General features: G+C 53.4%; 1 protein-coding gene across 3 annotated transcripts; it reads left to right on the top strand.

Annotated features, from left to right (window-relative positions):
• LOC148678616 (transmembrane protein 198-like) lies at nt 1-25747 on the top strand. Of its 3 annotated transcripts, none has more exons than XM_088635116.1 (5): nt 1-1126; nt 18818-19050; nt 21728-22303; nt 23187-23353; nt 23835-25747. In XM_088635116.1, exons 2-5 carry the CDS (start codon nt 18894-18896, stop codon nt 23982-23984), a joined length of 1050 nt encoding a protein of 349 aa, XP_088491242.1. In that variant the 5' UTR covers nt 1-1126; nt 18818-18893; the 3' UTR covers nt 23985-25747. The 3 variants fall into 3 exon arrangements, with proteins under 3 accessions (XP_088491242.1, XP_088491234.1, XP_088491252.1); XM_088635108.1 differs by having other exon boundaries at nt 1-1139; XM_088635126.1 differs by having other exon boundaries at nt 5-1139; nt 23187-23335.

The following is a 25747-nucleotide window of genomic DNA, read 5'->3' as shown; positions in this document are numbered from 1 at the left end:
GCGGAATGGTACAGCACCTCGAGCGGGCGCTCCCGCTGGGGCTCTGGCAGCGCTTGACTGAAAATCAGCCTTCGTGGCCCTGTGAAAGACTGGGGTGTCTGTGTGTAAACGTGTCGTCTAGTTGCGGTTCCTAGCCGAGGGAACACTGCCGGCAGGCGGGCGAGGGGGGTCTGTCCGTGGGCCGGACGACAGGGTGGGGACAATGGCAGCGGTCAGCGGCCAGCGGCCAGGCGGGATAAACCGTCTCTTTCCCAGGCAGACAATGAAGTCATTATCCCCGTCTCCCGGGGAGGGCCAGCTCAGCCGGGCCGTTGGGAACCAGTGCCGTCCAAAGAGCCTTTTAGGAATTTAGGAATCTCGCCAGTGCGTAAAAAAAAAAAAGACCCGACTACACCCATTTAATTGTACTCGCACAAAAAAATCCTGTACGATCACGAATTATACAACACTGGTAACAGTTCCTCGAATGCGCGAAGTTACTGTTGCAAACAGGAACTGGTTTCAAAGTCTGGAGCTGCCGAGCGAAACGCGAAGCCTCGTCTTCCGTTTCCCCGAGTCCTGCAACGCGACTCCCTCCAGCTGAGGGGCCGGGTCTCCCCGTCTCCTCCTCCGGCACCCGGCGCTAACAGATGGTCTCTGGGCGGTGATGTCAAACGTTTTCAGCTGTTGGCTGCATCCAGCGAGAGAGAGAGAGGGAGAAACTGGAGCCGTTTTTTTCAGTTTGAGAGAATCGCTGAGAAGCCCCAGGGCATCAAAATTCACAGACCAAGAGGGAGGGAGGCGGAGAGGAAAACGACCTGAGAACCATTTGCCCTCTTGCGTTTTTTTTTTCAAACCAGCAACGGCCTGCCGAGAAGAGTTTTTGTTTTTCAAATAACTAGCGAACGCGCAGCGATTTTCAAGTAAATATTTGGCCGTCGGAGAGCCCTTTCTCTGTCGTTTTGTCGTCCGCCGAAGTTGGAGAGAGAGAAAGAGGGGAGTGAAGTCGCAGACTCGCCTTGCTCGGAGAGAAACGGGACGGCGAAGGAAACGAAATCAGTTCCCGAGAGAGAAAACTGCTGAGACATTTCGGAGTTTCAACTGAAAAGTCTACGGATTTCCCCCGTTCGCGGGACTGGATTTGCAGGTATCATTAAGAGGTATTTTTAAAAATTCTTTATGCACTTTCATGTCTGTTTTTTTTTAAAATACACATCAAGGACGATCCTTTCCCGACTAGGAAGATTTCATGTTTAACAGCAGTGAGCGCTATTGAGGGTTTATCGATCTAGATCAGCTTCTATATCAGCTAACTACATCCAGAGGTAAAAAGATACACCGCGCTTGTATGTTTTAACGGAAACACTAGTTGTTAAGCGCACAGTTGTCGCTCGCAGTGTTGTCTAAATCGCCGCTGAGCAGCCAAGAGCTGTTGCAGAAAGTCGCTACGCGAGAGAGTTGCTGCTGTTGTAAAAAGTGCTTGAACACGATGCTCAGTGTTTGAACTCGCGCCCGTGCCATTGTGTGCCCACGATCTCGGCAGTCCTCGCGCAGGGGTAATCCCGAATTAATGGACTGATCCCATCATTGCCCTTAATTTACACATGAAGAGTCACGATCACTGGCTTGTCACTGCTACACCTCCCTAAACTGGCCGGAACGGGACTGTCGTCTGACGTCTTCATTTTACCTATTTCAAATCCCTAATCCCGTGAATAGGTCTCTTTCAAATGTATTTCTCCCCCCTTGTCTGCAGCTGAACTGCGGTTCAGGGATCCGCAACACTTCAGGGCTGCGACCACAGGGCCATTAATCAAGACGCCCCCCTTTTCTGACTTCTTTCAGTCCGGGCCGATTTGATTCACTCGATTGTGTGCATTTAAACAAGTTGATACAAACGGTGAGAGGCGTACGAGCGATTCTGCAATGAATTCGGAAATGTAAACAGGCCGACGGCTCTTAAAAATCAGCGATCTGAAAGAATCGGTCAGGAGAGTACCCCTCTTCCTCTCGGTGCCCCCAATCCACTCGGGGGGTGGCGTTTCCTGGCGGGTCCTTAGAAAACGAAGAGCAAAGAGCATTCGCACTCCAGCACCCTGTCCTGGGGAATTAGCACCTGGTGGCGAAGCTGGAAAGAGCCGGTTCAGTCTGTATCAGCTGCGAAAGTGTTAATGAAAATAGGTTTTCCACGCGGATGCGAGATTAGAATTAACAGTGACTGCAGCTGGTGCCCATCACCCAGATCAACACGTTTTTGTCTTCTTTGATGAGTATCTTTCCTTAAACTCTGTCCGGTCCGTGGTGCCGGTCTGGTCTGGGGTCCGTTCGCCTGTCGTGCTCCGCGCCTCTCGCCAGCCTGAATCGGCGCCGAATAAACTCCCAGAGAGAACCGGGAGACAAGTGGTGTCGAAGGAGCAGATTTCAGCTAAATGAAGGACCGAGGTTTTCTGAGGGCGCTGAGGCTGTGACGGTGATCCTCATGAATAAACGCTTCCTCAAGTGGGTTTAGCCCCTAGTCACCCACTTCCTATAACTCATGCAGCGTAATGGCAGTGGTCCCGGGTGCAAATCACATGGATGGAGTCCTACCATGTTCTTTCTAATAAATAATAGAAATGATGTTTACACTTCTTTCAAAGCGCTTTATAGATAACAAGGACTCCCCTCCACCACCTGGGTGATGCAACAGCAGTCAGAGTGAACCAGTACTCTCACCACACACCAGCTATTAGTGGGGAGGAGAACAGAGTGATGAAGCCAGTTCATAGAGGGGGATTATTAGGAGGCCATGATTGGTAAGGGCCAATGGGATATTAGGCCAGGATGCCGGGGTTACACCCCTACTCTTTTTGAGAAACACCCTGGGAGTCTTAATGACCACAGAGAGTCAGGACCTCGGTTTTATGTCTCATCCAAAGGACGAGGCCTGTTTACAGTATAGTGTCCCCGTCACTATACTGGGGCATTAGGACCCACACAGACCGCAGGGTGAGCGCCCCCTGGTGGCCCCACTAACACCTCTTCCAGCAGCAGCCTTAGCTCACCCAGGAGGTCTCTCATCCAGGTACTGGCCCGGCTCACACCTGCTGAGCTTCAGTGGGGCTGCCAGCTGTGAGTTGCAGGGTGTTGTAGCTGCTGGCATCTCTCCTGGCACGGCCGATAGTGGCGAGCGGGGTTCTGAGGCAGCATTGTGCCACGCCTCCTGTCGCAGCGCCTTGCAGCGGGGTGTCTGTCCCCATGGTCGCGTCCGCAGACTGGCTGCCCACCGGCTGCCCTGTCCTCATCTGCTGTGGACAGGCAGCTCCAGCTCTTGTTGGACACTTTGCGGTGTCTTGATCAGCCTGTTAGAAGCCCTGTAAGGTCTGGATGCTGTCTGGCCTGTCTTGCTCATTCGGTTGCCAGAAGCTCGGCGATGCTTCGATCTTGCCTGGGTGTTTGTCGAGCAGGAAGCCTCAGATCCGTGGCTGGGCCGGCTCTTCCAGGTGCTCTGCCGATGCCGCGGGGGGGGGGGGTGTCGCCACCCCAGCATGTACCACAGTCCCGCCTCGCGCCACGCTGACCTCGCTGTGCTGTGGCCGGGTCCCTGCTCGGCTTCTGGGGCCAGTGGGCCACAGTCCTGCCAAGCAGGGCGCAACGAACTTGGCGGCAGTATTGCCAAGTGGGGATTAGAAGACTGATAGACGGCAGCTTGCAGAAGCTAAAAGGGCAAAACCGCTCTCCTGTTGCAGATGGAGCACGCACATACACCAACACTGACACGACACACCCTCGCGTATATATGGACATGAGCACTGGTACAGCACACACACTCACAGACACACATATATACACTGGTACAGCACACACACTCACAGACACACATACTGTATATACACTGGTACAGCACACACACTCACAGACACACATACTGTATATACACTGGTACAGCACACACACTCACAGACACGCATATATACACTGGTACAGCACACACACTCACAGACACACATACTGTATATACACTGGTACAGTACACACACTCACAGACACGCATATAAACAAGGTTTTTTATTTTTAATTTTTCTAAAAAAGATCCATGTTTTTCACTTAAATATTAATGGTTTATAAGATCTTATTAAAGCTGAAAAAAGGTCTGACTTGTTTTGTCTTAACATCAACAAAAGCTGAAATTTCAATAAGGGTGTGCAGACCTTTGATATACACTGTCACTGCACACACACATACTGTATATATACACTATCACTGCATACATTCAGTATATATACACACAGGCAATGCATACACAAGGAATGATGCTGTGCACATGCACGTTGTCCATCTTGCATTTGTTGTGAAGATGTCCTGTCTTACAGTATCGCACTGTACTTACCGCTGACATCTGTCGCAATGAGCTCGAGCAGCGGGCTGAAAGGATTCTTTTCCACACAGATGCCCAGCTGCTGCAGTGCAGCAGGGTTTGAACCGGAGAGCCCCCTGTGCCTCTGTGCAGGCTGCTGTGTGCACAGCTCACTCTGCTGCTGGGAGGACAAGGGGGTGGGGAGGGTTTCCAGCCTGCTGCCAGCATGTGCAGAGCTCAGAAATCGCGAACACGTTGTGCTGGTTGCACATGAGCACAGCCATCTCTGATCTCTTTTACATGAGTTATTATACCCTTCACTAATGGTTCCCATATTTTCTCCTATTTTTAGTTTTTTTTTTCCAGGCATTTTCAGGCCATAGAGATGATCAAATCGGCAAAATTCTCGGTTTGCTCAGGGCATCTGGGTGGGAGTGCTTGCTGTAGAGGTGTAATGATAGCTTATCCCTTCGTTCCAACATGACAAGGCGTCTCAAGTTACCCTGGTCTGCTCTGACCAGATGGCTACACAGTGCTGTTCCTGGGAAAGTCTGGGGCCCTCGTCCTCCTGTTGTTCTCTGAAGGCGCCTTTTCAGTTTTCTCAGAAATGAAGAGCAGGCAGGCTTGGCATTCCACTGAGCTGGAGCTTCCTACCAGTTTTAACTTCGGTCTTAACGAACAGTAATCGCACCTTTGCTCAAAACAGACAGGCGTGCTGGAAAAGGAGTCCTTAACAAGGAATGGCTGGGAGGCTTGCGTTTCAAAACCTGATGTCCCCCCCCCCGTGTGGGAGAATCGTGGGGTCCAGTCAGTGATATCTGCTCTCGAGTTTTGCTCGCAGATTGGCGTTTATTTGTTGGAACACCTGCGTTGTAGCCGCTGTTTGAAATCGGGGGAATATGCAGCCCTGCTTTCTCTCTAGCTGAGCTCAGTTGTTTGCTCTTTCTGTAGACATGTTAGGACCTCAGATGTGCCAGAGCAATATTTAGATTAGGGCTTAGCAGGATAAGTAATCAATAGGAAGGGAGACATAGTGGATCGAGTTACCTGTGTTATGCGTTGTAAGACTACGGTCTCGAGTGAGAAATGACCTCTTTGAGAGCTGGCGTTGAGATTCAAGTTGTGTGAAGACCTCCTCCCTCCTCTCACCAGGTGGCTCAGTTACTGAGCACCGATCTGGCCCCGCCTGTGACTCCCACCGCCTGCAGATCTCCGCAGCCGGCCTCCGGTTCGTCACGCCGCGCGGGTAGCACTGGGTTTCACTCTGCGTGACACCTGGGCTCCATCCTCCATCGTGGCACAGCATGGCGGTGTGCGCCGAGCCCTGCGACCGCGCTCTCCTCTCCCGCGAGAGAGAATACGGAGGGGTGGGGCTCGGGATCCAAGATGGTTGGATCCCCGTTGATCCCTCACTGTTTTTTGGGGGCAGCGTGCTAGACAGGAAGTGACAGCCTGCAGAGAGGAAGCAAAGAGAAAAGATGTCATCTGTAGAGCCACAGGAAAGCGATCAGAAAGGAGAAGCGAGATCTGTAGATTCATCTGTCACCAGGACACTCTTATCCCACAGCACGGGGCTGCCCAGTCCTGATCGACCGGACTGTGCTGGTTAAATTCAATCCTTAACTGAGCTCATTAGACCCCCTTCAGTCATCATTAACTCCTAAAAAGATTCAGGAATTTAATGTGGTTAAGTTGTTTGTAGGATCTAATGATCTGCTGCTGCAATAGTGCACGAAAAGCAACAAACAAATGTAAAGATGAAGTTATGACGTCAGGTGAGGGTAATGGACTGAGAGCTCTGCAGAACTGACAGCAGACACTGGGGACCTGAGGCTCAGGCCTCGGCTTCCCTGGGATTCTGGGAATCTTCACATGTTGAACGCAACTCCTGCTGAAACACCCGCTGGACAAAAGCGGCATGCGGCTGTTGGCGTGCGGGCCTTCGAGCGCCCGGAGTGGGGGTGCAGGTGCCGCTTGTGGAGACGGACCGGTGCTGCAGCAACACGCTGTGGCTCTGATCGGCTCCTCCCCGGTTCTGGAATCCAGATTCCCTTTCAGACTCTCGCTTCCTTGCGCTCCTGTCTTGTCTGTCAAGTCGCTGCCGAGTGACTGGGATTACCACTTATACTCCGCTAAGCCCTCCTCAACGGGCTCAACCCTCTGGGGTCTTAAGTGGGCAGATTCGGCAGCGATCAGGTCTAATTCTCCGGGCTCCGGCCGAACACGTGCGGCATCGCCGTGCGCGGATCTTTCCCAGCTGACGGCTCTGTGTCCCTGTAGCCAGCCCGGGAGAGCTCTTCTCCTGGTGCTGTCGGCAGGGGGATTGGGAATGAGGATCTCACCGGCAGCACCTCAAGGCGTGGGGAGGGGCGGTATTACTGGTAAGGAAGCTGTGACCAGTCCCGGCGGGGTTCTGTCAATTGGGTCCGGCTCGGAGAACTCCAAGCGCAGCAATCCCAGCACTAAGGTCCAGACAGCGTTCTGGGTCGGTACCTCAGCGGGGTACCGTTACTAGACTCCCTGAAGGCCGACTGGTCGTGAGGAAGGCAGTGGCAGCTCGGTTTACTGGTCAGACTGGGAGCTGTGGTGTGTGAAGTTCTGGATCTGCACCCCAGTTTGCTGACCCCTGGCCAGCTGAGGATGATCACGTAGTCCGCAGGCTGGTTGTGTGCAACAGTCTGGGTTTGGCCAGCGTGCACTTTATTCCTGAAGCGCCCAGCACACTACATCTGGAAGCGGTGAGCTGACAGCTGGTCCAACTGAACAAAGCGGGCCGGGGCTGTGGAACTGTAGCCCGTTCCCCACAGGGCTCTGTCTGAGACGATTCAGTCATTGTCACTGGTAGCTGATCCGTCTCTTTCCTGTGACATTTTTCCGTGCTAATCCGTGATTTCCACAGTCTGTGTGGTCATGTGAAGCAGTGCCTTCGGCCACCAGCCTGTCCGAAAACTTTCCAAACGATACGGCCCTTGGTTGGTTTCGTCGAGCGTCTGTACGTGTTCCTCATCGATAGAGGGTATTTCAGAAGGACCCACTCAGTGGCTTGAATACCTCTTGAACTGGACCGAGGTGGTTCTGGTTCAGTGGGAGGGCGCTCACTCGGGCCCGTGCGTGTGGGTGGCGATGGTCTTGAAGACGGTGGCTCTCTGGGCGGGCGGGTGGAGGGCGCTGGCATGCTGTCGGCATGTGACTGGAAAAGCCCGGCTCTGTGCCACAGCGGCGGTCTCACTACGTCTCCAAGGGAGGGGGTGTAAGGCGCTTGTAGGATCTGGAGCTGAGAAAGGAGCCATTGTGATCCCTGAAAGGGCTCTCAGGAGGAGGGGAGCGGCCCTGCGGTGTAGGAGAGAGAGAAGCAGAGGCTCAGAAGACCTCCTGTGATACTCACCGGCTTTCCTCTGCCGTCCTCTTGCGAACAGGGCCGAGGCGTGGGAGTGAGGTCAGCCCTCATCAGCAGACTGGGGAAGAACTAGGCTGCGGAGGTGACGCAGTCACTGGGCCTCTTTTTGAGCTGGCGTTCCAGCGCGATGTGTCAGCCTGAAAGGAGAAGTTTCTCCCACTCTGTCCCCGTGTCCCGGTTCCCTTTCTAGCCAGGTACAAGCAAGTCTAGCGAAACCCGCAGGACAGTGGCTACTTCCTCATCCTTCTGCCCCCTTCTCCCCCTGTCAGACGCTCATAACCTGTCACTCAGCAGTCTACATATTATTTTGATCAGGATTACAAAGACGTGCTTTTTGACGAGCAAAAAAAAGGTTCAGCGTCAGCAACTTTTATAGGTATAAGACCAGCAGTGCTTCTAGTTAACAGTGAGGTTACAGATTTATATATATATAGGCCTGTTAGTAATGCTCTGATTACAGTTATGCTATATATAAAGATAAAATCCCATCCTTCAATGGTCTCTCACCACCTCAGCACGCCCTCTGGGGCTGGTTTTTGCGAGGGATGCTGCATGTTTTTCAAATACACTCTTTGTACCTGACCTGAACAAAACTGTCCCGAGCTCTGAGCAGTTTCAGGTTCACTTTAAAAAAAGTGTACAGGTTTCCTCAGTTCTGTGGGCCCTCTGGTCCAGCAGAGGCACTGTCGCCGCCCTGCAGCCTGATCTCGGGAGCGGAGCTGGGCTGGGCTGGGGGACCTGCGAGGAAGACCGGGTTCGTGCTGGGAGGGGGCTGTGGAACAGTAGGGGGCGCTCTTCCCTTCTGGTCCAGGACGTCCCAATCGGCATCCCAGTACAGCGACCCAAGACACTGTGCTGTGAAAGAGACCGTTTCATCCGAGCAGTGCTGATTCAGCAGCCAGGTCCTCAGCGTGTTCAAAGTCCCGTGGCACTGTGTGAGTGAGTAAGGGTGTCAGGTTCCACTCTGGTCTCGTACGTTCTGGTTTCCCTAAATCTGTACAATTTCTCAACTGCTCCAGTACCAGTACAACTCTAATTTTCCAAGAATCCAGTTAACTTACCAGCATGTAAGGACTGTGGGAGAAAGCCCATGAGCATACAAATTCCACGCAGGTGGGCATCCCAGTTCCAGGAACGAACCCAGGGCCCGAGCGCTGTGAGGCAGCCAAGCTGGCCACTGCACCACAGTGCTGCCCTCCTCTCTAACTGTCCCCCATAATCCAGCTGCTGCGGGGTCTCGCTCCTCCCCTGTCCTGCCGTGAGTCACCCAGTGGGGGGGGGGTAAGGTGGGTCTCCCTCATGACGCTTGAAATGCTTCAGGATCCTTTGAGCTGAAAAGTGCGTCAGGAATACAGGGAATCATAATTGGAAGTTATCCCGAAATGTATGAATCTGTTCCGGTGTGGAAAACGGGATGCAGGGTGTCGGGTGTCCCCCTCTGCAGTGCAGCTGTTTGGGCGGGATCTGACTTGGCAAGTTCAGGCAGCGGCGAGGCAGACCCGAGTTTTAGTTTTGGGAACAGGATTCCGAGATTAAAGCCCCATTAGAAGTCCCAGACCCAGAGAACCGATCCACACAGGGCTGGAGGCATGAGCTGGGCCCCCATCCTGAGGAGGAGCGGACCGTGGGGTGTTGTCCCGCGTGCTAGGGGGGAATGAGATCATGTGGCGCCCAGGCGAGCGACTGGAGAGTAGCTGTGAGTAGGATGAGCAGAAGAGCACTAAAAAGACTTCCGACTGCTTCTTCCACTTCAGGCAGCAAACCCCAGGGTTTCTTTTACAGATTCTGGAGACGCGCTGTCCCTCGTTAAGGTTTCACAGTGCCCTCTCCTGGATGGTCCTGCAGAGATGGAGACAGAGGTGAGCGTTAGCTAGCTGTGCCACTCCCTCTGAAGCTCTCTCTCGTGTCCGGTCCGTGCCCAGGGCAGACTGCGGTCTTGGAGACAGTGCCCATACCCGTGCCCAGGGCAGACTGCGGTCTTGGAGACAGTGCCCATACCCTTGCCCAGGGCAGACTGCGGTCTTGGAGACAGTGCCCATACCCTTGCATAGGGCAGACTGCGGTCTTGGAGACAGTGCCCATACCGGTGCCCAGGGCAGACTGCGATCTTGGAGACAGTGCCCATACCCTTGCCCAGGGCAGACTTGGCCTTGGTGTGAATGGGCTCCAGCAGCTAGGAGACGGAAAGCCTGCTGGTTCATAGAGGATCATCCATTATTTAGGCTGGGCAAGTAAATGCACGTAGATGATTGATGTAGACATAGAATCGATATCGGCTCTGTTAGGGAAAGTTTGATTCCGTTGTGGATTTCCCTGGGTTGATTTCACTTTATGTTGCCAGCTCCTTTCTAAACGCCCGTTCAGTTTTGGAAGAAGATGGCAAATCAGCAGCTGAGCTCCAGCCAGCTCCAAAATGGGGAAGACCAAGCACCCCACCACATCAGTGCTTTATCCGCGAACTGGTTAAGAGGGATAGAAGAGTAGAAGGACAGAAGTTTACAGGGATTAGGATACAATAAACTATACAATTGCAGTTTACAATAGGATTGACAGCTTGTGTGAAAGTAACACAAGGAGATATGGTAGGATAGGAGTTAGGCAGCCAGTTGGGGAAACCCTAGTCAGCTCCGAGCCCACTGCTTCCCCAGCGCAGCTCGGCCTGGTACGCCGTTTCCAGGCGATTCCTTGTCGCGGTCCTCTAGGGAAATGGCCCAGGCTTGGGCGTGTGACCTCTGACCTCTGGCCTGCAGCCAGAACAGAGGCCTGTGCAGGGTGAGACCCGTGGGGAGAGCCTGGCATCCGTCCCCGTGGGCCCTCACCCTCTGAACGTGAACTTTATTGCCATATGGAACCGGTACCTGTACTGGTACAATGGAATCCTTACTTAGAGAAAGCCTCGCGATTGTTAAAACAAGTGTGAAAACACAAAGTGCAGACAGTGCGTCAAGACAATATACACACAAACAGTAGACAATGTACAAGTAAACAGGTAAACACTTTGAACGTAAACAATGTAGAGGTGTAAACAATGACTGGAGATGTGCAATAAATAAGAGATCATAATGAGGTAGAGGGTGTAGGTGTGGTCCGAGGGGCCTGGATAAATGTGTTCGCCAGTCGCACTGCTTGAGGATAGAAGCTATCGAGCTGATGCTGCTGTTTCGGCCCGGAGGAGTGTCTGCAGCAGGTGTGTGTGCGTGCTGGTGCCAGCATGCTGACCGCTTTGTCGGCGGACTGGGGGAAAGGGGCTGGGGTGCACTGGGGCGAGGGCCGCCGGCTAGCCCAGTCTTGCTGGACAAGGAAGGACAGGAGCACTGCGTGAACCCGGGGCACAGCTCCACTGATGAGCTGGAGGCCGGTTTCGTCCCCGACGGGGCGCACGGCCAGGGCATGGCTCTGTGAGAGCAGTCCTTTGTGCCCCTGTGCGCAGTTTTTGGCAGGTCAGCTGCGCTTCCGAGGAGGTGTTAAAACACTGCTTCTGCAATCCCAGCCCTGAGGCCTGAGGACAGCCTGCGTCCTCTGGCCTTCGTTTCACCTGATCTCTTGATCGCTCCGGCTAACTGAACTGTTGGTCTGGATGAGACATGAGAAACGACCACTAACCTGGACCGTGAACTGGACACGTTACCCTCTTTAAGGAAGTCCATATTGTTTCCTGGAGCTGCTATGGTAACATTTATGTCCTCTGATTATACGCCATTATTCAGTCATCTGCTAAGAGGTGCTTAGAGAGATTGTTGGAAACAACAATTACAGCCAATTTCTGTCCTCACAGTTTGTCAGCTTTAAGCCCACAGCAGGGTATTGCTGAAACCAAGGCCTGAACGCAGAGAGCAGTTTAGACATCAGCTGCAGAACAAGGCTCAGACGCCTCGGTAATGAAGCCGAACGTGGTTGAGTAAGGAGCAGCCCTTCCTGAAGGGGTGGGGTGGGGCTGGGGGCCTTTGGTGGAAAGAGTCCACTAAGAAGCCTGGCATTTCACTCCGCTCATGAGTAGTTCTGGTGTAGACACGTGTCTCTGTCTTCCTAGGATCAGTGAGGGTCCCGAAGTCATGATCTGCTCTGTGTCCTCGCTTTGTGCTTGGTGACGAAACATTTTTGAAATAACAAGCAGGCTCTAGCTTGCTTATCGACTTTCAGAGCCTCCAATCTCTTCCTGTGCCGTGTGAGCAAAGACTGAAGAGACCGAGTTCCTCCGGCCTGTCCCGTTCAGACTGCTCCGCCGCGTGTCCTTACGCTTGGTTTACGTACAGGTGTGAGAAAAAGGGTTGTGAAGCCTTTGGAAATGACTGTATTGCTGCATAACCTGAAGCAAACCGTTCATTCAAGACCTGCCCAAGCTATATGATTCCAAAGGCATCTCAAACGTTTTGTCACCACTGTATGACGCTCTGGTCCTAGAGGTCGGCAAGCCAGGTGTGTGAGGTGCTGTTCTGTTTTCCCTCAGAGGACAGATCCTGTGTTTTGGCCTCTGCAGGGCTGACCAGCTGGGCCTGGAGTGCACCTCCTCAGGCTGTAGTGAGGCCCGAGGCTGGCGCTGGAGGCCCTGGGGGTCCCCGGCAGTGTACTGGGAGGTGTGGGGTGTTGAGGATTGGTGCCGGGGCCCTGCCGCGCTTGGAACTTTGTCTCGCTCTCCCTCCCTCGAGGTCTGCGACCCCCACGTGGACCCCAGCTCTCGGGGCCTGATGGGACGAAGGGCGTTTGTCTGGTGGTTTAGTGTGCTGGTTTGTTTACGTTGATCCGACCAGACCGTGCTTACCGAGCTGCGCCACTTCCTAGTTGGGGTTTCGAAATGTTTTTTTTTAATTACGTTCTGTTTATATAATACTTCTAAAATCCCGTGGCCGGCATAGGAATCCTACTCCGTTGGGCCCCTGAGCAAGGCCCTTAACCCCAGCTGCTCCAGGGGTGCTGTATGAATGGCTGACCCTGCGCTCTGACCCCCAGCTTCTCTCCCTGTCTGTGTGTCTCCTGGAGAGCAAGCTGGGGTATGTGAAAAGACAAATTTCTAATGCAAGAAACTATATATGGCCAATGAAGTGATCTTATCTAATCTTAAAATCTAAACTTTCTTGCCCCACAAAGCAGAAAAGCATTAACTGCTGTACGCGCTGTGTCTCGGTGGAGGTCCAGGTGTCCATCCTCCATGTTCCAGAGCTTGTGGGGTCTTTGCTCATACTGAGTGCGGGATGTGTGTGTTTGCGGAGCCCCGTTCTGTAATGGCGTACAGCAGCCTTCAATCTGGGGTCCCCCCTCCCCCAGTCAGAGCGCCTGCTCACACATGGCTGGTAGTGTTGGCCTGCGGCTGTGGTTTTCAATATCGCTCCTTTAGGAAGTAGTGTGTTTCTTATGTTGGACTTTTGCTCAAGCTGGGGGTCGGGATTGAAAAGGCCACTTTTTTAAAGGAAATTTTCCTCCCAAAAAATCTCAGTAGCAGCATGTTAGTTTGCAAGCCAGGAGAGATCTTGATCCTGTTCTTTCACACAGCTGGACTGATGCAATGCGGAGAGCTAGATACCAGGGGATCTCCTTTTCCGGGTGTAAAAGGGTGTGAATAGGAAAACAAAAGGCTTCGGATACCAGAGGAGTGTCTCCTTCACAGTGCTGCGTCGGCTTGTTCTTAATTCATCCACAGTTTTCTTAACTGTCTGTGAATTTACAAGCTCTCTGTGATTAGCCATTAGCCGCCCTGTTATCCTTTGTCTTTCATCGCAAGGATTGTTAATGGACTTTTCCAGGCTATTTTAGCAGCCTGGTTGAGGTCCAAATATCCGTTTCCCGTTGTCAATCCTGTTTTGCAGCCTCGATGTCCTTGCGTGCTCGGTGGAGCTAATCGCTCCGACAGGGAGGCTGGTACGACCTCTGAATCGCGACGCGTTCTTCCTGCTCCGCTTCCAGTCTAGGAGATCAGGGGAAACCGTGACCTGCAGCCGATGTCACTTCCTCCCTCCTGCAGCCCAGTTTCCTGTTTCGAGGGGGCAGAGGTCACAGGGGTTCCCGACGGCGCTCTGAGAGATCGGATGAGGGGGGTGTCTCCCTGCGGCGGGTGGAAGTCAGTCTGCTGCTTTTGTGTCTGTAGTCTGGCTGGTGAATTAATTAGCGAATGTTTTTAACGGAGACCTGGCTAGAACCTCCTTATAATCCCCATCTCTGAACTGGCTTCATCACTCTGTTCTCCTCCCCACTGATAGATGGTGTGTGGGTACTGGTGCACTATGGCTGCCGCCATATCATCCAGGTGGGGCTGCAAACTGGTGGTGGTGGAGGGGAGTCCCCATTACCTGGAAAGCGCTTTGAGTGGAGTGTCCAGAAAAGTGCTATATAGGTGTAAGCAGTTATTATTATCATAGAACGTCTGTCAGAAAGATACACGCATTGATTCAAACATGAGTGCAAAGGTCCTTCAAAATCTGCCAGAAAATGAGCCAGAGTGTAGGGGAGCTTATTCCCAAGCAGAGCATCCTGTCTAGAGCAGAGGTCAGTACCCACATAGTAGAGTCGAGGAGTTTTCTGCCATATGCGCATGTACGTTGGAATTCTTATTGGAGCTGATCTCTCGGGACATACACAGTACAGCAGACAACCACACACAATGCAGAGAGTGCATTACAAACATAATAAATAAATCAGCCAGAACAATAAACATGTTGTGGAGAACAATAAATATGTGGTAGTGGGGAAAAAAACATGACAGACCATGCAAAAAGTGCCTAGTGCAGACATGCATTGCAGTTCACTGTTAAGGATGCGTTCTGCAGCTGGGTAGAAACGTGCCGATCTTCCTCTCTGCTCCCAGGCGTCTGTGAGAGGGTGGCGGCTCAGATGGGGACGTGATGGTTTGAATGAGGCGCAGGCAGGTGAGATGCCGGACAGCTGAGCCGTGTCCTGACATGACTTTCCCTGCCTGCTGCTGGGACCTTAATGGGGGCCACTTGGTGGGTGTTCAGCGGGGTACCAACAAGAAAAGGAAGCCTCAGCACGGCAGATCTGGTTACCCTGAAACTTGTGGGCACAGTGCCAGTCGTTGGCGGCCCTTGGCGTGAGAGAGCCCGTTAGCAGCTGGGGGGTAAACTTAGAGTCCAGCTGTCTCGGCCTCTCCCACCATTCGCCTCTGGAATCTCCCTTAATTACACACGCCCAAACGAGCAGCCGCAGCCCAGGGCAGGGTCTCCCCCTCTGTCTTCAGGAGCAAGTGTTTCCACTGGTTTTTTGCTCCATTTGTTCTTTATGAAACTTGCAATTTTTCCTTTGGTGGAAAGAGTCCACTAAGAAGCCTGGCATTTTACTCCGCTCGTGAGTAGTTCTGGTGAGCCGCATGTCTTTGTCTTCCTAGGATCAGTGAGGGTCCCGAAGTCATGTTCTGCTCTGTGTCCTCGCTTTCTGCTTGGTGCCGAAACATTTTTGAAATAACAAGCAGGCTCTAGCTTGCTTATTGACTTTCAGAGCCTCCAATCTCTTCCTGTGCCGTGTGAGCAAAGACTGAAGAGACCGAGTTCCTCCGGCCTGTCCCGTTCAGACTGCTCCGCCGCGTGTCCTTACGCTTGGTTTACGTACAGGTGTGAGAAAAAGGGTTGTGAAGCCTTTGGAAATGACTGTATTGCTGCATAACCTGAAGCAAACCGTTCATTCAAGACCTGCCCAAGCTATATGATTCCAAAGGCGTCTCAAACGTTTTGTCACCACTGTATGACTCTCTGGTCCTAGAGGTCGGCAAGCCAGGTGTGTGAGGTGCTGTTCTGTTTTCCCTCAGAGGACAGATCCTGTGTTTTGGCCTCTGCAGGGCTGACCAGCTGGGCCTGGAGTGCACCTCCTCAGGCTGTAGCCCCTGAACGATGTTTCTCGTTGTCTTCGTTGTGTGGATGCGCTCCTCCTGTTCAGCTTCTGCGTGGTCTTCTCAGACACGCTCCCTACCTGGCAGGGGAGCACAGGCAACGTTTCCTCCAGGCGGGAGGGAGATGTCGGGGGGGGTTGAAAACTGGGCTACGTCCCCCTGTGGGGGGGGGGGGGGGCTCTTACTGAGCAGGGCATTCCTTTCAGCTGGTCCCCAATCTGTGAAGCAGCCCCACCCCCTCTCGCTGCAATGGCAGAGGTGCCCGCATCAGCTCTCTGACCACTCCTCCCACCACCCACCCAGCGCGACACGGCGTGGCCCCGTTTACCCAGCACACACTGCACTTGTGCCAACAGGAGGTCGTGGCCTGTCTGCAGAGCCTTTGTATGGTCCATAAAGGCTCCATTCTCCTGCCGCCAGCACAGCCGGCCATTGTGTCCGAGGAGAAGGTGGGGGGGGGGGTTCGAGTGCACTCTGCAGGCACGTCCGCCAAGTAGCACTCCAGGAGTCTCCGATTGGCCTGTCCCTTCCAAAGCGCCTGTTGGATCCAGGCCCTCGTACGGGATACATGGGATAAAGAGATCCGCGGAAGGGAGAGAGAATGCTGTGCACATCCAGCTGACAAGTGGAAAACTAAATCAATATGCAGCTTTGCTAGCCTGTATCCAGCACATCTATTGTCACAATGTTTGGCATCGCTGTAGCATTGTAAATTATGAAAAACACATGGCCATAACTTTGTGTTCCGAGCACATCATGCACACAGAACACTGTGCTCCTCCTTTTCTGAGCAGCGATGGCTCAGAGATACTGTCCCACGGACTGGAGAGTAAATCATATCAGGCTTGTGTATAATTTCTGCCTAAGTGCCTCTCTGTCTAATGACTCCTTACAGCAGACTGCTGACACACTCATGCTTTGGATCCTACTGTGTGCTTTTATCGTCTTGCCTTCAGATGAGTGTTTCATATCCCCGTTTTAAAACGAATGACTCAATTTTCAGGTCCCAGGGCTGAGCAAACCAGACTTTTTTTTTGTCCAAGGAGAGAGGGGTGAGACACAAGTGGCAGAGGACTCCTCGGAGAGAGAGAGAGAGAGGGAAAGAGAGAGCGAGCGCAGAATACTTTCCAATCTGCTCTCATTCTTTCCACCTCAAGTCATGTGCAAAACCTCCCCCTTCTCCCTCGCCGGGAGGGGTGGGTGAGGGCCCGAGGTCGGCTCGTTCTCCGCCGGCGTGCGGAATCGGATCAGGGCCGGCGTGGACGCCTTCCAGAAAGTGGGAGCTCCCACCCCTGCCTCTGTTTCCAATGAGCTTAAAGAGGGGGAGACCCCGTTTTCCCTTAAACTTGACCCTCCCAGAACAGAGGGAAAGCAGGATGCTTCTGTTCGTCTTTGCCCTTTGGGAACATGAATCTAGGATTACGTGGGTGAGAAGCAGTGGAAGAAACGCCGTGTTTCAGCTGTGCTGTCTCCAGTTGCGTCTTTACACACTGTACACTGACAGAGTTTCAGATTTTTAATCTGGATTCCTCCCGATCAGGGTGTGAACACGCTTTCCTGACTGGGATCCCTGTCTCTTGGGTAAGCCGGGGTCCTGCTCGTGAGGGTTGAAGAGGCCGTGGTGGTGTGTTCAGAGACATGCCAGTCCGATTCTCTGGCTGAAGTCCAGTCCGGGCTTTCTCAGCCACCCTCCTGCTCCTCCTGTCGCGATGGGCTCAGCGATCCTCTCTTCACCTGCTGCGCTACTAGTGAAGGACTAGAGACTTGAAGGACGTTAGAACAGTTACACACCAGAGGAGGCCAAACAGAACATCGAGCCTGCTTGGTAGTTAATCGACCCAAGAAGCTCATGCAGCTGTTCTTAAAAGAAACCCTCAGAAAGGTTTGAAGGCAATAACTTGAAAGTATTTTATCATCTTGAGCTGGCTGCGGGAACAGCTTCTTGTCTCCGACCCAGAATGGGAAAAACAAGCTTTTCCACAGCAATGCGGCAAACCAAAACTGGGCTACAGTTACATCTCTTCTGGGTCCGTATTTGAGCGACAGAACAGGTTACTGAATTTGACAGCCATTTACTATGGAAAGCTTGGTCTGCGGTCCCCTGCGCTATCTGAGCAGGTGTGTGTCTGGCTCGCTGGCAGTGCCCTGACGGGTCTTCTGTCTGTGAAGCCCGGCCCTCCTCCACAGCTGCGCCCCCTGCTGGGCGTGACCAGCGGGGCATTTTGTATCCTCAGTGCGAGAGCTGCATGCTGCTGGAGAGTCTTCTGTAGAAACTGTGCAGGGATCTTCATAGGTGACGGGGACTGTGGGAGTGAAACACACGAAATGCAACCCCCCTACACACACACACACACACACACACACACACACACACACACACACACACACACACACACACACTTGCATTCTGTTCTGGGGACCTGATGAGACTCATTCAGTGTTTTACTGCTCCAAACTCCACTCACACAATTCGTACAAGGTCTAAAAAATAGAACCATAACATGTTTTTGCCAATTTTAGTTTGAAGAGAAGATGCTGATTTCCACTGTGGACGGTCCGTCTTTGCGTTGATGTTTTCTCAAAACTGGCACCCGCAGTGGTGGGCTCAGCGCGTGCGCGCACACACACACACACACACACACACACACACACACACACACACGTCCTGTCGCTCGGAGTCACACCTCCCTGAGTGGGTGAGCTGTGAGCCCACTGGGGGAAGTGGGGGGGTCGGGTTCACCACCGCCCGCGGCTCTGCCAGATCTCTCCAGGAGCTGTTCAGGGCCCTGGGGCTGCTGCCTGGCACGGCCAGTGCCCATCTGAGCAGGGCCATTGGCAGAGAGCTCGGACTGGCATATAAAATAAGGGGGGAAAAGAAACTGCAAATCTTGCAAACATACTTTTTTTCCAGTCTGTGAAAGGGAGGTCCCCACAGAGCCTTGTGCCAGCACTGCTGGACCAGTCTGGTGATGGGCAGAGCCTGGCACGTCCTGTACTTGACATCAGGCTGTCCCTTTGCTATTGTCTCAAGTAGGACTGAGGAGCAGTGTTACTCCTGGAGAGGCAGTGAAGTATTGTTACACAGTCAGAAAAGATGCTACCAGCCCACCAGCCCTCGAAATCCCATCAGCTCAGCTGGCTGCAGTCCTGTGTTTCAGGGTGTAGCAGTGTGGGTGGCAGTGTGTGGCACGCACTGGGGGGTTCCCACTGCGCAGACTGAAGAGGTCACGCTGCCGAGTGAAACGGGAAACCTCTCGTCTCTCTCTCTCTGCAGACACAGGTGCGCGCCGATGGATACTTTCTCCTGACCGTCCAGCGCCTTCCTCCCCTGCTCTGAGCCCCCCTCAGCGATGACCTCCGACCCCTCTCACCTGGGCCCCGGCAGGGCGGGGCTGGGCGTGGTGGAAGTGGACGCCTGTGACCTGGAATTAGACCGGAAATACGAGGTCATCCCCGCTGTCATCTGCGCCATGTGCTGCCTGTTCGGCATCATCTACTGCTTCTTCGGTAAGACGAGCGTCCCTGCCGGGTGTGGTCTGGCCCTGTGTGATTAAGCCCGAATCGGCCTGGAGCGCAAGTCGTAAGCAAACGTGTTCAGCACCAGTCTGCAGAAAGGGGAGATTATAGCCTGCTTATTATGCATTACCCATTCTCAGTAATGCAGCTAATTTGATTTGATCCCTGAGGTTAAAGAAAGTCATCATAGCCTCTTTCTTCATGATCAATGCAGTGGTTTCATGGAGCCTGCTGTATCGCCAGTGCTGGTGTCTATAATGTTAATGTGGGCAGGAGTCCAAGTCTAGGACTATTGCTGACAACTGCTGGCACAGGACTGCAGAGCTAACTTTATCAGACCCACTTAAAAAGTCTGCCTGCTTACTTTATAGTTGATCCCAGGCCGCAGCCCAAAAGCCTACTAACACTCTGGTTCATGGACCGGTTTGCTTGAGCAGAGTGGTCAATTAGGCCAGGGGCTGGAAGCAGGGTACCAGAGAGAAAAGGACCAGTTTTTACTCCTGTAAAATCAACACACTCTTGCGCTGTGGAGCTGAGTTCTTCTCTTGGAGACCTGATGTCTCCAGCTGCTCTCGGGGGAAAGCAGACTTCACAAACCCACGCTCAGCAGGGTTGTTGATAACCCAGGCAGGAACTTCCCTAAGGGCAGGAGGAAAAAACATCTGTCGAATACGATCCTGCATTTGCGAGCGTGGGTCATTTTTCAACAGAACAGCAGTGAGCTTGTAAGAAAGCTTACGTATGCTGCTTTTCACCCAAAATTGCAAGGGGGGTATTCTGTTACTGGAGTAGAGTCTCTGCTGCCACCTTGTGAGCAACATCCCTCACTGCACCCCCTTAGCTTCTAGGCAAGATTGTGGAATATTTAAGTAATAATAATAATTATAATAATTCCTTACACTTATATAGCACTTTTCTGGACACTCCACTCAAGCGCTTTACAGGTAATGGGGACTCCCCTCCACAACCACCAATGTGCAGCGCCACCTGGGTGATGCCACAGCAGCCATAGCGCGCCAGAATGCTCCCCACACACCAGCTCTCAGTGGAGAGGAGAACAGAGTGATGAAACCAGTTCATAGATGGGGATTATTAGGAGGCCATGATTGATAAAGGCCGATGGGAAATTTGGCCAGGACGCCGGGGTTACACCCCTACTCTTTTTGAGAAACACCCTGGGATTTTTAATGACCACAGAGAGTCAGGACCTCGATTTTACATCTCATCCGAAGGACAGCGCCTGTTTACAGTATAGTGTCCCCTTTACTATACTGGGGCATTAGGACCCACACAGACTGCAGGGTGAGCACCCCCTACTGGCCCCACTAACACCTCTTCCAGCAGCAACCTTAGTTTTTCCCAGGAGGTCTCCCATCCAGGTACTGACCAGGCTCACACCTGCTGAGCTTCAGTGGGGCTGCCACTTGTGAGTTGCAGGGTGATATGGCTGCTAAGTAGAAGTGGAGAGCTTGGTCAGCCGCAAAGGTTGCAAAAGAACAAGTGAAGGTTAATTCCATGCTGAAAGGAAAAGAAAAGGTGTGAAGGTTTCATAGATGGAACATTCTCTTTTCTTTTCCTTTTAGCATGGAATAGAACTTTACCTTAATATTTACATTTGTCTAGGCAAGATTTGTGTTAGAAAATGTATCTTCACATGCTCACCTATCTCCAGAATCTCACACGTGTTCCCTGTCCATCACTGAGTCCTGCTCTTGTCGGACCTCGGCTGCACCTCAGATCAGTAACCCCACCTCTGTTCTCGGTGTCCTCTCTGTTCAGCACTGAAAAGGTTCAGTTCTTTCATTAGGATATTTCTTGAAGTCCCAGAATGCACCTGGTTGCTCTTCTCTGGACTGATAGCACAGCCGCAATAACATTTGTTAGTTTACTGCTCAGTGAGAGAAATGTTCCATGGAATATTGCTTACTGATCTCTTGCAAGACACTGGTGTGGCTTGATTGCACCAAACCTTGGGTCAGTCAGTTCATTGCTCAGGTCCCAGATGGACTGTGTATGTAGCAGTGTTCTTGATATATTATTGCTCAGGCCCCTGAGATACAGCTTGTGTGTGTGGCTGTGGGGGTCATTGTTCAGGCCCCTGAGAGAATGTGTGTATCTGTGTTTTGGTTCCTGATGGGTCGTTGCTCAGGCTCTGGAGAGACTGTGTGTGTGTATCTGTGTTTAGGTGCCTGATGGGTCATTGCTCAGACTCTGGACAGACTGTGTGTGTGTATCTGGGGGTGTGTGTGATGGGTCATTGCTCAGGCCCCTGTGTGTGTGTGTGTGTGTGTGTGTGTGTGTGTGTGTGTGTGTGTGTGTGTGTGTGTGTGTGTGTGTGTGCGTGCGCGTGCGCGTGTATCTGTATTAAGGTGCCTGATGGGTCATTGCTCACGCTCTGGAGAGACTGTGTGTGTGTATCTGGGGGTGTGTGTGTGATGGGTCATTGCTCAGGCCTTTGAGAGACTTTGTATGTGGCAGTAGGGGTGTGTCTGATGTGTTATTGGTCAGGCCCCTGAGAGACTGTGTGGCTGATGGGTCATTGCTCAGACCCCTGAGAAACTGTGTGTGTGTATCTGTGGGGGGTGGCTGATGGGTCATTGCTCAGGCCCCTGAGAGACCGTGCCCGTAAGCCCACAGAGGTGTGTCTGATGCGTGAATCTCTCTCCAGGGTACCGCTGCTTCAAGGCTGTGATGTTCCTGTCAGGGCTGATGTTCGGCTCCGTCATCATCTTCCTTCTGTGCCACAAGGAGAGGGTGCTGGACACCCAGCTGAGCGTGGAGGCCAGCGCGGGCATTGGCCTGGGCATCGGGGTGCTGTGCGGCCTGGTCACCATGCTGGTGCGCAGTGTGGGCCTCTTCATGACCGGCCTGCTGCTGGGGCTGCTGGTTGCTCTCGCCTCCCTAGTGGCGGCCAACCAGTTCTACAACCCGGGCACGGTGTGGGTCCCCCTGGGCACGCTGCTAGGGGCGGGCATGCTGTTCGCCGTGCTGACCCTGCAGTGGCAGAAGCTGTTCACCATGCTGTCGACCGCGGTGTTCGGGGCGGCCATCATGACGGTGTGCGTGGATTACTTCATCGAGATGCTGGCGCTGGTGGTCTACGTCTACGACCACGTGCGCCTGGTGGCCTCACCCCCCCTCTGCTGGTACAGCTGGGTCATCATGGGCGTCTGGCCGGCGCTGAGCATGCTGGGAGTGCTGGTGCAGTGGAAGCTGACGGCTGAGGGATTCTCTCACACAGAAGGTGATGAGTTTTATTGTTGTTGTTGCCTGTGTTGCTGGTTTTGCTTTTTGCTTATTTTGTCCCCTTCTGCCTGTGCTCTCAAGCGAGTTGGGGAGACTGGAGGGCAGATCCCTCCCATCCAGGCTCATCTTCATTTCAGCTTCATGGGCTGATTTCATAGGCCCAGATCGCCACTGGTCCTGGACGTGTGAACCTAAATTAACTGCTCTGGACTGAACCAGTCCCTGGTGTGGTTGTAGTCCAGTCTAGGACTTGTCCAGAATTGGTTATAATCAGGGTTTGTGAAAGTACTGCAATGCACCCCTTTCAGCATAGGAGCAGTATTGCCGCTGTTACTGCTAAGAGCTGCAGGCGTTCATACTCATTAATCAGGATTTTGGCAGATTGAATTAATTTTCATCTGAAAAGAAAAGCAAGGACTCCTTTGCACCTGCCTGAATGTTGAGTCTCTTTGCTGTGCCCCGAACGAGCACACAGCTCCTTAATTGAAATGGCAGTGGCCCCCCTGAGAGCAGCAGGTGGTGTAGAGCTGGGGCCCTGGGTGCAGTTCCAGACCTGGGGTTCTGTCTGTGTGGAGTTTGCATGTTCTCCCCGTGTCCTTGTGGGTTTACTGCCACAGTTCATTGTCTTCTGGGAAAACTGGCCCTGGTGTGGGCATTGTGTGCCCGTGTCACCCCTGCAATGGACTGGCGTCCTGCCCAGGGTGTACCCCGCCTTGTGCCCGTTGCCTGCTGGGATAGGCTCCGGCTCCCCTACGACCCTGTCCCGGGACAAGCGGTCAGAAAATGGACGACTGGTCCCCTTGTTGGTGTCGGGGGTGGCTCCCAGGGTGAGCTGGCGAGCCGGGAGTGACCGCTGTGCCCTGTGCCCTCTGTGCCCTCAGTCATCATCAGCCGGCGGCAGAAGCGCGTCCAGCTGATGAAGATCCGGCAGCGAGAGGCCAAGAGGCGGCAGCAGAGCGGGACACAGGAGGGCACCTACCGCCGCAAGCCCACGCCCGTCAGACGATACGCCGGGGACGTGCTGGCGCCGGTGAGGCCCTCCGTGCGTGTGAGTCACCACCGTTACGCGGGCGGGCGGGCGGCGCGGGCAGGCGAGGAGCGCGGGGCATTCCCGCCAGCCCGGGGTGGAGATCCAGCTCCCGGATTAGAGGCCTCCACGGGCCGACCCGGACCCGGGCATCAGATTTAAAGAGCGCCACGCAGCTGGCGGGTCAGGTCGGGTTTGATTTCCTGTGGCACCCATGGAGACCCCTACTCCGGTCACGAGCAGGTGATCCCTGCAGGGCTACCGCGAGCCCTAGCGATCAGTGCAGAACCAGGCGTATCTGTGACACTCGGATCAGCCACCTGCACTCCGGGTTGGAAAGGTTTTGCGGAAGTGACAGAGGAGATGGGGATGAAGAGTCTGATTCATTGAATTGAAAACTGTCTCTTGATGGGCACGAGTTGTTTTAGGGTGGTGCAGACTGAGCTGGATGAGTGCAGCCGGGAGAGAAGCGCGCACTCACCCTGCCCTCTCCCTCTCACAGAGCTATCTCCAGAGCCTGCGGGACCGCCAGATGGGCACGGGCACCTCCCTCAGCAGCCTGGGCACCATCAACCACACCCTGGTGGACTTCGACTACGACACCGGCTCCACGGTGCCCCTGACCGCTACCACCCCCGTCGTGCAGGTGTGAGAAGGACCGGCACTGCCCCCCGGACGAACACATGCCCCCCCCAGCCAGCCCTCCCTGCCTGACACGTCTGCAGCCCCTGGGCTGGGAGCCACGTGTGAGAGGCCTGAGCGGCTTTGCACACTGGTTCTGCTGGAGAGCTGGTCTGCCCCTTGCTGCCCCAGCCGGGGCAGGGGAGGGTAGTGTAGCGAGCTGCTGGACTCGAGTGGGTACCTCCTCCGTGAGCAGATACACCTTGCCGTGTCCAGCGCTTTATGAACGTCAACGTATTTAAAAGGCGCTATATAGAATAAAGCCATATTGAGACCTCCTCGGAATGAGCTGCCCCTTGCCTCTGCTGTTTCCCTCCCGGCTGAGGGTGAGCCTGGGTACGAGTTGTGCAACGCCGAGCGCCTTCTGTCCGCTGGGTCCGGCTCTGGACTGGACCTGCTCCCGGTTCAGAACGAGCCCTGTAGCCGCAGCTCCAGTACAGACTGTCTACCTTGAGAGCAGCGAGAAACAAGGTGCCTTCAGTCTGGTTTCACTCAGCCCATAAAGAGGTCGGGTGTGACTACTTAACCTAAGAAACGGACCCAGGGTTTTGAGGGCTGGTTCCATGATCTAAAAACTCGCAGCTCTTTCAGTTCAAACGTTACTGCAGGGCTCCGTCTGTCAGAGAGCCCAGTAAAAGCCACAGTCAGACAGCTGAGGCTCTCCAGTCCTCCCAGGTGTGGGAGGTCTAATGAGTCTGTGCTGTATTGTACCGCTGAAGGTGATATAGCTGGGTAGAGCCTTCTTGGCACGTCTGCCTTCTCCAGAAAACACTTGAATCCTCAAGAGGACTGCCATCTCTTCCTCCCTCGTGCCCCATAACGCTGTAATAATCACACCTGTAGGTTAACTAAAATGAGGACTATTTCCTGGGTGTGGCCCGTATTGAATCGCACACCACTGTAGGTCAAAGACAAAGTGACGGCAGGCCGGCGGTGTGCTCTGGGAGACCAGTGGCTCACGGGAGACGGAATCAGCCCCAGCGGGTTATAGAGGCTGACACTGACAAGGGGCTGACCTGAGTGAAGAAAGGTGTGCCCCTGAAAGAATAAAACACAGCTTTATTGAGGCGCTCTCCCGGGACAGCTCGGACCGTCACCCTGGGAGGAAAGGGGACCCGGCCTGGGACGCTGGCAGCGTGAGCACAGGCCGAGGATGAAGGAAACGGGGCTCATCTGCTCCAGCCTGGACTGGGCTGGTGGGGGTCCTGCTGTCGTCTGTGGGCTTGGGGGGTTGGGGGTGCTGGGGTCCTGTAACATTGCCACTAGAACCAGTGCCTTGAAATGAAAAGGTTCACCTGAACCTCCGAGACAAGAAGCCGGTGCACAATCTGGATGAAGGAGAACTGTCACACGTTTGAGAGCAGAAGATTGTTTCAAATGAAGTTTGTGTATTTTATCAATGCGCTGTCTTCAGCACTCTGTGTAACAGATAAAGACTTTGTATTTGGGAAGGGTGGGGAGATCAGGGGGGGTTCATGAAGTACTTATTTAATACTAATTTAAATTTTTGGTTCCCCTCGAATAGCAAGGTAACCTGTAACTAACGTTCAGTAGACGATTGCAGTGCTAATAATTCCCTCGCTGAAAAGAGGCATGTTGGAGCTTTTGTTTTTGCGTTTACGCTCTACCGAAACTCAAGGTTTTGTAAATGAGATGTACAGAAATGTGAATAGGAAAAGAGCTGATGAATGAATAGAATAAAATCTTGAGGCTTCATTGTTTCAGGAACAGAAA

This window comes from Lepisosteus platostomus, chromosome 1, assembly GCF_059453375.1.
Source record: "Lepisosteus platostomus isolate fLepPlt1 chromosome 1, fLepPlt1.hap1, whole genome shotgun sequence".
NCBI classification, from domain to species: domain Eukaryota; kingdom Metazoa; phylum Chordata; class Actinopteri; order Semionotiformes; family Lepisosteidae; genus Lepisosteus; species Lepisosteus platostomus.
Note: the sequence above shows the minus strand (reverse complement) of the source record. Positions and strands in the feature narration are given on the sequence as shown.